Source organism: Aquila chrysaetos, chromosome 4, assembly GCF_900496995.4.
Source record: "Aquila chrysaetos chrysaetos chromosome 4, bAquChr1.4, whole genome shotgun sequence".
In the NCBI taxonomy this organism is placed as follows: domain Eukaryota; kingdom Metazoa; phylum Chordata; class Aves; order Accipitriformes; family Accipitridae; genus Aquila; species Aquila chrysaetos.
The window spans coordinates 57628458-57642513 of record NC_044007.1 but is presented as its reverse complement, the minus strand read 5'-3'; the positions used below and the strand labels follow the sequence as shown (position 1 = coordinate 57642513).

The 14056-nt window shown below is 40.5% G+C and overlaps 1 protein-coding gene across 15 annotated transcripts in view; it reads left to right on the top strand.

Annotated features, from left to right (window-relative positions):
* Positions 1 to 14056, top strand: part of PIEZO2 (piezo type mechanosensitive ion channel component 2) — a 313966-nt gene that overhangs the window by 175609 nt on the left and 124301 nt on the right. For all 15 annotated transcript variants that reach the window (XM_030012388.2, XM_030012391.2, XM_030012402.2 and 12 more), the window contains exon 6: positions 13687 to 13897. In XM_030012388.2, the coding sequence (XP_029868248.1) occupies positions 13687 to 13897 (211 nt within the window). The remainder of the gene's footprint in view (positions 1 to 13686; positions 13898 to 14056) is intronic.

The window sequence follows — 14056 nt, the reverse complement described above, 5'->3', positions numbered from 1 at the left end:
AAATTGCACTTTGAAGTGGGTAAATCATTTAGGGGGATCAGCTGCCCATTTTGGTGCCGCTATAGAGAGGAAAAAAAGCCTCTCTGCATGTTGCCATGTTGTCTGGATTGTGGTATTGCCAGAGTTTCTAGCACATGAGAGATCAGTATCAGGACTGTGCTTTATACTCAGTTGCAGTTGTAATTGTTACGGGTGCTCCTGGCAGCCGAGGATTGCCTGAAGATTGCAGCTTTTAACTACATGTTGGAGGATATGTAAGCCTGGGTCTGATGAGTGTACGCAAGGTTTTGCTGTGTCTCCTGGAAGCCGGTTTTGTCAGCTTTAAATCTGCTTTATCATTTGAGCTGTGCAAAATGGATTTAGCAGCAGGCTAGAATCTGGGGCTATACCCATAAGGGGAAATGTTTGAAGTATTAAGAAGTGTGGCTAATTAGAGTTGCATTTTACCAAAGTGGGCTCTAACAGACTTCTTTGAAGCCCTTGATCTCCTGGAAAGAAAGCATGCACGTGCGTAAAACAGGAGTAATCTGATGGCAGAAGCTCAGAAGAAAAACATTCAGATTCCTCTGAATCTAAATGATAATGTTCAGATACTCACTTTTGGTTTGGTTCAGAGGTGAGCCTGAGCCTGAGCCTGGAGTCTGGGTCAAAGGGAGCTCGGTCTCCCAGAGAGGATGGGTGCTGGCTTCCAGGCAGGGTTCAATAGTCGTTTGCCTGGAATGCAAGGAAAAAAACTGAGCTAACAAACACTGATTACATAGCACAGAGTGTAGCTTTAAATTGGGTTGGTCCTAGACTGGCTGCCTCAAGGCAATCCACCAATGCAACTAAATGGGCCAGAATATTCCACAAAAAAAAAAAGCGTGGGGGAGAAGGGGAAAATTTTGACTGCAAAGAAATATTGATACTGGGCAAATAGAAATCTGCGTAAATGTGTTTTACTTCTTCACATCAGAGCTCAGCAAATATTATTTGTGTTCTGTAAACTGTATGTATTACAGAATATTTAGTGAATACAGCAGCTGTGTTTAGATTTAGTGACACCCAAAACTCTATCACAGGCATTTTTTTAAAAACGGGATAATGGTTACTGTCATGTGAGGTGATCCCCAATGCTTTAAGGAATTCTGATCTTCACAGCTGAAATGATGAATCTGCATCAGAATAACCTGCTTGTTTTTTAAAAATGGAGTGAAACAGAGAGTGGAAAATTAAATACCTATTAAACACATTTTTCCAAACTTCAGCTTTCTCTTTCTAGGTGTCTGCACATAACATCCTGGAATCATTTCTGCTAGTTAGGAGGAGACTGCAGAGGCAGCTGAATCTGCTAGGAATATGTATTTGGCAGGTCTGACTGTAAGGAACCTAATGCATATGCAGAGCATGCAGCTGAGTGTCTGAATTTGGGAGAATATTGGCATGATCTAAAATGAGTCCAAACTGTGTGGGTCTCACATGATAATTTTCAATTCTTCCTTGGTAGAATACACTGGAAAAGGGAAAACTAAGTGAGTGATCAGTTCTTTGAATTCTGCATTAGCTGACTGATGCCTGTGGCTGCGTGTTGGGGAGGCTTTCTACTGATGCTGTAACTCCACTGAATTAGAAAACGCGAAATGAGTTGCAGCAATAACTGCCCTACAAACAAACGCTTCAGGAGAAGTGTTGAGCTTGGTACTGTGCCTCCAGAGGAAATAGTCCTGGGTTTGTTAGTCCAGCCACGTAGCCAATTTCAGAGTGGAAGAGCTTTTGCTGTGAGTCCCTGCCACCAGTCATCAGAGGTTTGTGGTACGAGATTTTGTTAAGAATGCATCAGCCGATTCGAACAGGCTCAACAGAGCCGTAAGAGAGGTGGCTTTTCAGATCACTAGATGCCTAGCCACAGATGGCTCTATAAATCAAGAAATCAGCAGTGTGACTTCCAGGCAAAAGCAGAGAGTTTGTCTTGCAGCTTTACCTTTTTGCATGAAATTATTTACATTGAGCCATTCTCAGACCTCTTTGCTTTTGGGGAGAGACAAATACTGTGGAAATAGGCTTAATTAAAAAAAAAAGATTAATCTATCTATTCCTTCCAATATTTATGTATAAGAAAACCTGTTAAATAATTGTTTTAATACTTCTAAAAGTGACCTTTTCAAAGCTCTGTGTGAATCCATCACATTTCAGTTGTTGTATGGGCATGCTGAAAAAATGCCTGGAGTTGAGTAGTAGTTTGTGATATTCAGTTGTATACTGTACTTCGTCATGGCAGTAGCCTCCAGAAACCAGCTGTAGAGTACAATGGATCAGATTGCTCATGGCTTGAGATGCAATTCAAAATAAGAAAAAGGATCAGAATCCAAATTAAGGACAAGAAGGATTCATGGAAAAATGGATGTCCTTCTTCATTACACTGCATCCAACTTTAAGGGAAACAGATCTCCATCAGAAAAGTGTATTCTACAGAACAGACCTGGGGGGGAGGAGGCTATAAGGCAGTGAGAGACTCTCAATTATTTGCAAGTAATGCTATCCCAGGAATAAGCAAAGAGTGTGGTTTTAATTAACAGTGAGTCATGAAGTAGGAAGGTCTGCCAGATACCAGGCTGCAGTCCAACTCATTACCACCCCTAAATGGTTGCACACTTGGAGCAAACGTGTCTGCAGGCCTTTTTTATTAGGGCTCACAAAATTTAAAGCAGGTGAATTCAGCTGGAGACAGGCCCGGATAGCAAATGCCGAAAAGCACAATGCCAGTCACAAGGTGTAAAAGGTGGAAGAAAATAAGAAAGAACAGTTAGCTCCCAGCTGCAGCTCAAAGTATGACATTTTTGATTTGGTGCAGATGGCGGTTTATATGCCAAAATGCAGATACGGTATATACAGTCTGATAGGTTTTAGAAAGGAAGTAGCTTTTTCTTGAGACTGTGGCTGAATTGCCTAATATTGTAAGTGACAGTGGTGGGGAGGAAAATCCTTCTGAGATTGCACAACTTAAACTTTAGAAGAAGTGTTGGTCTTAATTGAAATATACGGTTGTAGTCTTCAATGCAACTTCCTCCCATGGCACTTGCTGCCTTGCCCATTCAAGCTTGTGTCTCATCCACGCTCTTCTAGAAAGCAAATGTGACCAGTGGGTCTGTACTTTGTCCCATAATCTGAGGCAAACTTGATCCCAGAGCCTCCACCCCTCCTCTTTTCTGCAGAAGGCAGAGATTTGCTTGGGATCTCAAAAAGGCAAAACAAAAAGAAAAAGAGGAAATTGTTTTAAAATAAACTCAAGTTTGGGAAGAACGTGAGGAGAGCTTGGCTTGGAGTTAAGATACTGGACTGGAGTCAGGAGGACCAGCATGGTTCTCACTTTGGCCACAAACTTGGTTTGTGTTCTTGAGTCTATTACTTCATCTGTCTCTCGGCTTCTGTGTCCCTTGGCAAATAGGAGCAGTAAAAACGCTCAGTTTCCTAGCTTTGTCATTCTAAACAGTGACAGGGCTATTTGTCCTACGCCTACATTGGGCACGTAGTACATCGAGAGCTCTCTTTTGGTCCAGGTCTCCAAGTGTAACTGCAATACATACAGGGCAGACTAGATAGGCTCTGAGAGCTACACATGTCCCATGCTTCATGCAAGGACTTCCTGGTCTAGAAATTGCCCATTTAGACCAGTATCCTCATCCTGAGAGTAGCTGGTACCTGCTGGATAAGGACAGTAAGCAAGGAAGGGAATACCCTTTCTCCCCATATCCAACATTACAATTTGTCCTGATCTCTCCTAGTGAGAGACTGGCTTTAATCCTAAAACATGTGGTTTCAAATCCCTTCCAAAAAATGTTGTTTATAATTATAGCTACTCTGGATAATCTTGTTAAACATATAATTATCCAGACCCTTTTAAAACCTCATTAATTTCTTGGCTTCAGTGGCGTCATGAAGCAAGGACTTCCACAATTTAATAAGTGCTCTCTGATTTTATTTCAAATTTAACACTCTTTAATTTTATGGAAGGTCCCTTGTATTACATGTTATAAAACAGAGTGAGATGGTATAAGGGAAATCAAATGTATTTATTATCTTGCATATTTGTCCTTTTAAAGGTAAGCAATCCCTGTTCTTTTTTCAACTTCTTTTGTCATTTCCATTACGTTTTTCTGAACTAGCTATAGTTCTGCAACATTCTCTTGAGCTACAGAGAAGATCAATGCCTCAGCGTTTCAGGCAAGGACTTACTGCTGATTTAAATGATGGTATTATGACATTCATTATTAGATTCAGAGGTTGTTGCGTTGGACAATTGTACTAGCGTATCACCTACCTGGATGTCCTGTATAACATGGATAATTAGTTCAGCTTAGAGCACAGCTCCGAGAAAGATCTGATGTCCCAGTCCTTGTAGCTGCTAGCACCTTGCCATTTTTCTTGCCTTCAGATGCAGAGATCTCCTTTGAGCTGTTTACAGTGGTGCCCACAACGCTGTCTAGATGATCATCCTATTTTTCTTAAAGCCTGTGATGGGTATATTTTCCAAAGATGATTTATTGTTTTGTGTTTCTGTTAATTTAATTTTATTTTACCAGTATCAAACATTCACCTGACTTGCTTAGCTCTTACTGATGTGGGACCCTTTGGCCCTGATTTCTCTAAACATCTTCTTCCCATATGCACTTCTCCTTCAATATTTGCATCTCTTCAGAGATAGCAAATGATGGCTATTGTGGAAAATATTGTGGAAAATAGTACAGGTGATAAAGAGGGAAAAAGAACATCTTAGAGAGGGTTGGAACTTCTTGGCTTCTTTTAGCTTCCTGATGAAGCCTCTTTTATTCCTCTTTTTTCTTATCATTGTCATCTCTATTTTACATGGCATTGGCTTACCTTTTCTAATTGGTTATAAATATTTCTTTGGTTTTGACCTCTGGAGAACTGGTCCAAACCCAGTTGGTCTTAGTGTGCTTTGGACATGGTGTAAGTAGAATTTAATACCTTATTTCTGTGGTTTAAAAACAGTAGGTGAGGCTCCCTCACCGCTTTGCTTGTGATGTTTGTAGTGGTGAAGTTTGCCAGACCTTACCCAGCTGCCTCCCTCAGTAACAATTCTAATGCATCTCAGCTTAACAAGGGTCAAAAGTTTACGAGTTATATTAGCTTCTTGGTTTGATGCACATGTCTTCGGGTAAGTCTTAACACAAATATGTAATTATACCACAGCAGTGCCTCAGCTACATAATGTTACATAGTGCAATACATTATGTATTTCCAAATGCTGTTAGCCTGTTCAGCGTGAAACTTTAGTGTGCACCTGCCCTGTTTTGGTTAGAAACATGGCACGATGAAATTCTTCTTGCAGCAGCTCTTCACTGGGGTTACTGGTTTGCTCTTCTAACAGTCCTCAATTCCAAATGTTGAGATACAGAGGTGTTAACCAAGAGATGAAAATCCTGGAATACTGTTGCCTTTGGGGAGTCTAAGTGATGAGTAACACAGTACAAGAAGGAATCTCTTGGGTCACGGAATTCAGTCTGCTGCTATTGCAGGCAGCTGTATCACAGCTTCCCTCTGGAAGGTAGGAAGCACCTTCTTGAAAACAGGGCAATTTTTCTTCATCCCATTGCTCCTGACAGGACCCTGTTCTGTAATTTTGCTTTTCTGGTGGTTAGAAAATGTCTAATTTAGATTATACATATATTCATAACCGCTTTAAAACCCTTTTAGATTTTCTGCTCTTTTGCTTCAATATATTGTTTCCTTCCCTAGCATTTATTTCTCTGATATTTTGGGAGAAGAAAACATATTTCTTTAAAGGTTGTTCTGCAAGACTAAAGAAGTCAAGTAATTTTGGATCCTTTTGTAGATTAGATGTCCCATTCTCCTGTTTATTCCACTAAACTGTGGCTTTTCAGGGTGGTACTGGAGAAGTACCCCAGCCACTTCTGTATAAGCTGAGGCAATACTGCAAACCACCACAGCACCATGGCTGGGCTTTTTATTGTCCTAAGCAAGGTGGATAATGGGACAATGTGTATATTTCTTGGTCCAGGAATTACTCCATATGGGTGCTGTGCTGCTTCACATACCTGCATTAGCTCATTTAGCATTTGTACTGAATTGTGCCTTGTAGCCATAACGCAACCCTTCCTATTTCCTTTTCACTAAAAAAAAGTGTTTAATCATCTCAGGCTAAACCACCGAACTCTGCCTGTGAGTTCCCCTCTCGTTTGCATTTGGCTTATATGCCTGACAGCTTTTTGAAGTCAAGATGTGAAACTGTATTTCTATATTGGCCAAGTGAGTCTTGTGCTGAAATCACTTGGTGTTTGCTCAGGTGCGATAGGTACATTGGGAAGTGAAATAATCTTTGGCACTTTCAGTACAATATCTATTGTATACAGGATTTAATGAACTGCCTTCCTGTTATCCTTCTTCAGAACTGTGCTTGTCTCTATTAATTTTTTATTTTTCATTTCCTCTGAATCGCTAAATGCTTCTGTCCCTATGTGCTTCCAGTAAATAGCTGATCCATTTTTGTCACAAATGACTCTTTCCCACAGGAGGTTTTACTGTGGAAGTGTATGTCGTTCATTACTATCAAACACTGCAAACACACTGAAAGTTATTTCTGACGGTACCTCCCTGATGAATTTATCTAATATTGTGTAAGCCTTTAACCCAAGCTTTAGCACACTTGAGATCTATCAGTGATAGAATTTTTCATTCAGATCTATAGGACTTAAGGTTAATTTAGGATTTTTCTTTTCAGTTGAGTAATACAAACTTTAGATCACTGTTTAAATTCCAAAATGCCTCTATCTCATTGATGTCACACCTACCAAAATGTTCATTGCAATTGTCTCACACTTGATTACTTCAGCTCATTTAGCAGGGTCTTCCCCTGAAGTTACCCAGTTTTCTTTTTCTATCCTGGCTTGCAGCCTGCAGCCCTCCCTCCACCTGCACCCCAGTGCGTGTGCAAAGTGATGTTCCCCTTTGGCTTTCTGTCGACCTGCCTGACCTCCCTTTGAGCACCACATGTATCTCACACAAGGTGACCTTGAAGAAGATACTTTTGCTAAGCAGCCCCATTTCTGTAGAGCTCAAGTTGAATGACATGTGGGAATTGTTTATGTGGAAATTTTTGGATCTGTTCTGTGGCAGATAAAGCAGTGAATTCTGCTTCTCACATGCTGATGCTTTCAGAATAACTGGAGTTCTTCACTTGCAAAATTGGAAATTCAATAAATGATTAACTTAACGTGGTTTAGTATTGACTGCAGGTTAAAACTACAGTCATTTATATGCCATTAAGGGCTTGCAGTTCCTTTGATGTTAAAACAAGTAGCAGTTAAATTTCTTTTCCAGCTTTTGTACTCACAGCTCAGTCTGTCTGAAGAATATTGTGTTATTTTGATTATTTTTTCTATATGCATTTCTATATGTATGTGCTGCTCCTAAAGGCAGGTAGGTAATGAATTCCTCCTACTGCTGTAACTATCTCGTTTCTAAAGATAAAGGTTAAAGACTTTTGGTGGAGGGGGAGGCTTTTAGAGCAAGCTTAAAAATAGGAACTCAGTCATGTTACGATACGTTCTGTCTAGATTGAATGCACCAGCTTAGGCACTATGGAGGCAATTGAACTGGAACAACGTGATAGGAGAGAACGAGTCTATTTCTATAGTTCTGCTGGCGCAGTTGAATCAAATAGCTTGACTGACATGATTCCTAAACCAAAGTGTTCATTAAGTTGTATTTTTAATGAAAATGAAGTCCAGAAACTTGGGCATAGTAATGGCTTGAACAGACTTACAAAAGATGTCTAATAAATTGTATCTGTGCTATTCTGTCACAGGTATGGAATAAAAATATGATCTCTGATTAGAAGTAAAGAAATAGTTATAGGAAGTGGTATCTCAATTCTCCACCAGAGAACATGGTTTTACAGGAACCGGGTCAGCAGGGGGCCATAAGTGTGTGCCTCAGGGTGTGCAAACTGCAGGGCAGCATGAAGACAATCCAGCCCACCATAAAGAAACTGGTGTGGCTATCAGGAGCAGGGGTTAGAAGTCTGTGATGAGGTCTGGGATGCTACAACTTGGAGCAGTTCTTGAGGAGATTGATTAAAATTGCCAGAAGGAGGTCAGACCATGCGGCCTGCTTTGTGGCTTCCTCGCTGTTGTCTCCTTGCGAAGTAGGCACAGCTATCTCTTCTGCAAGACAAACCGTGCACCTTCAGGCTAATCCAGATCATGAAAGTACTTCTCTGGTATCACCAGCAATAAATAACATGGCCTACCGCGATGTACGACTCTGCCCTCGTGCCGAACCTTGTACCTGTAGCTGTTTGGGTGAGGCTGCTGCAGGGGGGCCCAGGAAGGAGCAGGTTCTGGGAAGTGGCTGACTGCTGGGGTGAGCCCTGCAGCCCCACTGGCAATTCAGAGGCAAGAAGAACGTGTTCAAATCAGTGAACTCAGGCACTGCTCCTCAGGAGGTTGCTTCACGCTGTCCTTCACAGAGGTTACTTTGCAGAGCAGAGCCACATGACAAGGAGGTTGCCCTGGGAGCATGGCAGTGCTGCCTTGCAGTCTAACTGCAGGTTCCATTTCTGCCACCTGCAATGCAGACCCTTGGAAAACACAGTGTCATCTCGACATTAAGTTTGATAATGAGGTTCATCACTGCATATCTATAACTTTTTAAATGCCCACGTAATACATAGATAAATTGATAAATTGAGCTGACACAGCAGGATCCATTTAACCATTGTTAAAAATTCTGGAAGCAACATGTTAAAAACAGTTGGTGAACTTCACATAACTGTATGTTTTTCTAAGGCTTATTTTTCATTTTCTCACTCCTCTGTTTGTTTCCTGGTGCTGGCTGGGAGGAAATGTCAAAATACTGCAAAAGAGGCTATTTGTACAGCGTTTATGAGCCAACTGGAAGGAGGAAGCACGTGAACTCTCATGAGAACTTATTCTTGTGAGCTTAGCAGTGCACGCTTGAGAGGTCCCGATAATTAATGCAATGCATTTGCAGGGATGGGAGTTGTGTCCATTCTTGAGACTTGTATATCCTTAGTTGTAACAGTTCTGGTTAGTTAAATTTTGTTGCTCTCATTATTTGAATTTTTGAAGAGTTTCATTCTTGTCCTCTCTAGAATCAAAAAGTCAATAAATGAGCAAATTTGTGTTTACGGATACAATACCATTAAATGTAGGTACAAAGCAAGGAGTGTTCTAAAGCAAGAATGGGGTTTAGGTTGGAGTTAAGGTTTCCTGTTAGTAAATACATCTGTGGGACTAGAGGGTATCTTTGTGCAGTAGTGTTTATACTGTACCAGATGAAACATTTAAAAGTTGGATGTTAATAAAGCAGCCCCCAAAGTAGCTAATGGACATTCTGGCCCTGGTCACAATAGTAGCTGCCATAGCTGCCACAGAGGCTGTACTGTTTCCTTGCCTGTTCTCTATCTCAATTTGGCAGTTTAAAAAAGTGTTGTACAATAAATACTCTTGGGACTTCCACACGATTGCTGAAAAACCTAAACTGCATTTAGTTTGTTTATAAAAAGTCCTGGGGCCCTGCTCTGCAGAGCAAAGGTCATGGAAACACATGTTTATGGCTTCACAGATGCTCTGTACTCCTTGAATGGAGAAGTTTATTTGATTTAATCAGCATCCACAGGGATCCTGTAATTGCATAATAAGTAATTTATTATGGAAGTAAAAGTATTTTCTAACTGTAGCCTATGGAGCGTGGGTTTGTAGCTTTAGACTAATCCACATAGTAAAAAGAGCTTTGCAAAACAGTCTGACTGGAGTACTGGTGTTCTGTGATGAGTGTGTACTTGCATGGCTACTTAATCATCAGAAAGTGGTAAAACAACAGGCACATTATCACCATGTTGGATGTAAAAACTGTTCACTGTTTGCCTGCCTTCAGCAATTTGAAGTGCTCAATGTGAGAAACTGGAAAGCCATTCCAGATAATCCAGTTGGTGGGTGGTGAATATGAGAATGGGGGAATCCAAGGTTTGTCTTGTTGATGTACACTGGCACATGGCCTTTCAGCTACTTCAGGAAAGGAACATGGCTTTTCAGCTACTTGACTTCACCTTGGATACTGAATTACAAACAGATATGTTTGTATACAAAAAATACCAAACCTATAGTTGTTTAGCCATCATAGTCTTTTCACTGAAATAATCATCAACTGGGTCATGAATGACACCACTGGGAGGCAGACAGAATAAGGCTAAGGACTGAGGTATCATCCTTAAAAGTGCTTGCAGACAGGGAAGAGAGAGATGCAGAAGCTAACCCACCTCTTCCAGGAAGCATGCTGGTGCAAAATCCTGGTCTCTGAAAGCAGGCAATCCTTGCACAGCCATATCACGGATAATTCAGGCTGTGCTGAAAATTGCAAAATGGTATGTATGCATCTGTTCTGGAAAAGCTTCTGGGACTGCAGATTATGGTTGTCATTGATGATCAGGTTTTCCCATTTGCTAGCTTGTCTTAAATTGAGGAGAGCAGTTGAAGAACCCCAACTCCAAACAGACAGTTGTAGTTTTAGAAGGAAAACTTGGGAAATCAGTTTGGTATTTGCTGAGGTTCAGAATGCTGAAGTTTTCTTTCCCCTGCTGATGACCTCAGTAGCACCAGAAGTAGGTTGTTCTGCATTTCCTGTGAGTGTTTGTGAGGTCCTAACTTCTTTGTAGAACTTGGAATTCATATTTTCATATCTAAACAGAGGTGGAAATACAAGGGAAGTTAACTCCTTTGGTAACTCATCAACTTGCAAGCTTTTAGCTATGCTTAAAGTGTGTAAGCCTCAGTCCATGGAAATTTTGGACCACCATCTCCTTCTCAGCTGTATCCTGGTCCAGTGAAATATCTTCTTTCCTAGTGCTTCTCCCTGGGTGTTCTGTGTCATACGTGTCAGTACTAGATTATTAATACTGAACTCTTAAGACAAAATGTAGCCTAAAGGTCCTTCAGATCAATGAAGCAGGAGTGATTAGCCTGGCCAAGTTAAAAAATTACGGTCCTAGTTATCATGATAGGAAAATCCAAAGATCCATTTTGAGGAGATTGAAATTGGGCATTTGGCACCTGAGGTGAGGGAGGCAGGTAGGGGAAGAGACAGAAAAGGGTGTCAAAGTCTCACCTTTCATTGGGCTGGTTTTATATGGTTTTCTTACTTCCATGTCCTCCTTTTTATTTTGTTGTTTGAAGGTGTTGTGTATTTTCCTCCAAATTATACTTAAAAATATTTTCATTTTGTTCATTTTTACCCCAAGAACATTTTCTGCTTCTGCATGGATAACATTTTATTATTTTCTTTTTTGACTCTTCAGACTTTTATTTCCTGTTCCTGCATATGTATAATTAAGTGCTGTCTCAGCAATTTTGACAGAACTCCCATTCAGCTTAAGCTGTAATAAGTGTATGAATCCTGTCTTCATGTTCAACATAGATTTGTGGTAGTCATAGAGATATGAATCCTGACAGTCTCCCATGGAATAACTTATTTATTTTGAAATTATTCCTATACATTTTTTGTAAGTAATTCCACATTTTAATGCATACTGTCTTCAGCAAATTGAAAGCACTAGCTGAAGAAACAAGGGTCTCCTTCACACACACCCATGTATAGTAGGCGTGCCATTTCATTACCTTTAAATGTCCAGCAGTCTCACTCATTCTCTTTAATTTGGGATATGAACACTATTGAAGGTTTCACTGTTCACTGGTCATATTAAGCTCAAGGCACGGAGCACCAGGGCCAGTCCAGGAGGAGCAGGATTGGCCCCAAAAGGACTAGATTAGGAGCAGGTTCATCTAGTAATGACAGCAGAAGCAGAAATGATCATAACTTTTGCCCCTTGTATGGCTTTCTCACTGAAACAGCGGTGGCAGAAGTAAGAGCATAATGTATCGTTCAGCCTACTGTCAGCATTGTTTCCGAATATTTAAGTAGCTGCTGTTTAGACAGGAGCTCAGTTATGAGCAGCAGTGATGAACAGACAGAATGCCTCTTTGTGCTGCGTGGCTCGAAATGTGATGACTGCATGTTTGGGCTGCCATCTCCTCTCTATTATTTTGCATAAGGATCTAATAATTCCTATGTTGAGAGCTGTATAAGTGAATGGTGACAATAACAAAGCAATTGAAATGCTAGTATACTCCATTTATAATGGGTATAGCTATTGAAATAGCTGGATATGTCCAAGAGAAATGTAGATTTCCCCGATCAGTCCTACTGTATTTAATATGTATTTCATTGTCTGTAAAATAGATACTCTTGAGAATATGCAGGCTTTTTCTGGGCATTCACAGCATTGTTAATGCTCCAAAGTAAGAGGAGAAAGTTGGCACCAAGCTTAGAGGTGAAATGAAGGAGTCCACAGGGAATTTTGTTCCTTTGGGAATCCACATAACGAAATGGTACTGAAGAATTTGGTTAAGTAGGCTGAGAATTCAGCTGTTCCTACTGCAGTCTTATCTGTCAGTGTGGAATTTTTTGCTGCCAAAGGTCACCAATAAATATAAAACTGCTATTCTGATGAAAAATACCAATAGTCTCTCTTTCTTTCACACACAGAGATACTGCTTGGCCAGAACTGACATTAGCTAATATAAGTTCAGCTCAGTGCCAAAGAAGCTATGCTTTATTACACCAAGGGAGAACCTGGCTCAAAACTATTACTTTTTTTTTTTTTAAATATGCCCCTACATGTCTGTGAATGACTAATTTTTCCATAAATTGTATCTTTGGGTGGGCCTCTTGCTAATCCTGCAGATTCTCACCGTGGGTTGATGATTTAGTCTGCATCACTCAATAGCTGTGTATGTCTTCTGGTCTCCAAGATACGATGGAGACTCGATGGTGAAGGCCACTGCCAAATCCTAACAAACTGCTCAAGTATGAGGGGCCTTTACACGTTTCCTTCTTTCCCTTTTTCCATTGTGTAGTTCTAAGCCACTGGTCTCATTTCCTCTGCTAAATTGTTGCAGATCACTCAAGCTTTCACTACTCCCTTGCTCACTTTTTCTCCATTTCCTTCACCATCAGCCAATCTCACCATTTCTCATTCTCTCCCCAAGCCTCTGCTTAGTGTATTTTTTCTCTCCCAAACTGCCCTTCAGTCACCAATGCACCTATGTGCATTTATTTCAGCCGTTGTTGCCCTGTCTCAGATCACTCCTACTCGCCCCATTCTAGGTTTTGCATTTAAAGTCCGAGAAAGGGTTCATGGGGAAGGGTTTGAAAAGTGAGATTTGTTGAGAAACATCAACCAGGAAGGCACTTGTGCTTAGTGGCTGGAGCTTATACCTAAAGCCATTGAGCCAAAGAGGAGTTTAACAGATAATAGATAGCAAGATGGAAAGAATGCTGAGCAAACCAAATCAAATTTCATATAAAAATGAACAAGCAGCCTGTTGTGCATATCTAGGAAGACTGCAGTCTTTCTCAGAGACAACCCTTAACATATTTTTTTCGTGAGACAGATCTGAAGCGGGAACCATCAATGTACAACTCTAGCTTTAGTACGTCTTTCTTAACTCTCGTTACTTGCACATAGTCAAAGATTATAAGAAGACTTCATTGTTAAATAACATATGCGTGGTTTTTAATTTCAAATTCCTTTGAATCTCTGTCTCTCTCTTTTGCATTCTCTTTTTCTTTCCCCCCTTCCTCCTTTAGGCTGTAAGAGAAAAGTTAGAGCCAGATGATGCTTTGATGTATGAAGAAGATCTGGATGACGAAGACTGTGGTGAAGCAGAATTTGAGGAAACCATGAAATTAAAACTGCTACGTAGAATCGCCTCCCTAGCATCCAAACTGAGGGAGTTTATTGGCAACATGATAATCACCACTGGAAAAGTTGTTGTTACAATTTTACTTGGTTCAGCAGGTTGGTGCATTTGAAAAATTTCCTCCAGAGCCCATTAGATTATGCGTTTAACAAATGAGTTTTCAGCGCTTTGGCACCTGCGGGAATAACAATGGAAATTTTTAAGGGAAAAGAAATTGCTGCTGATTTTATTTAAATTAATTCTTGGCAGGCATTGGA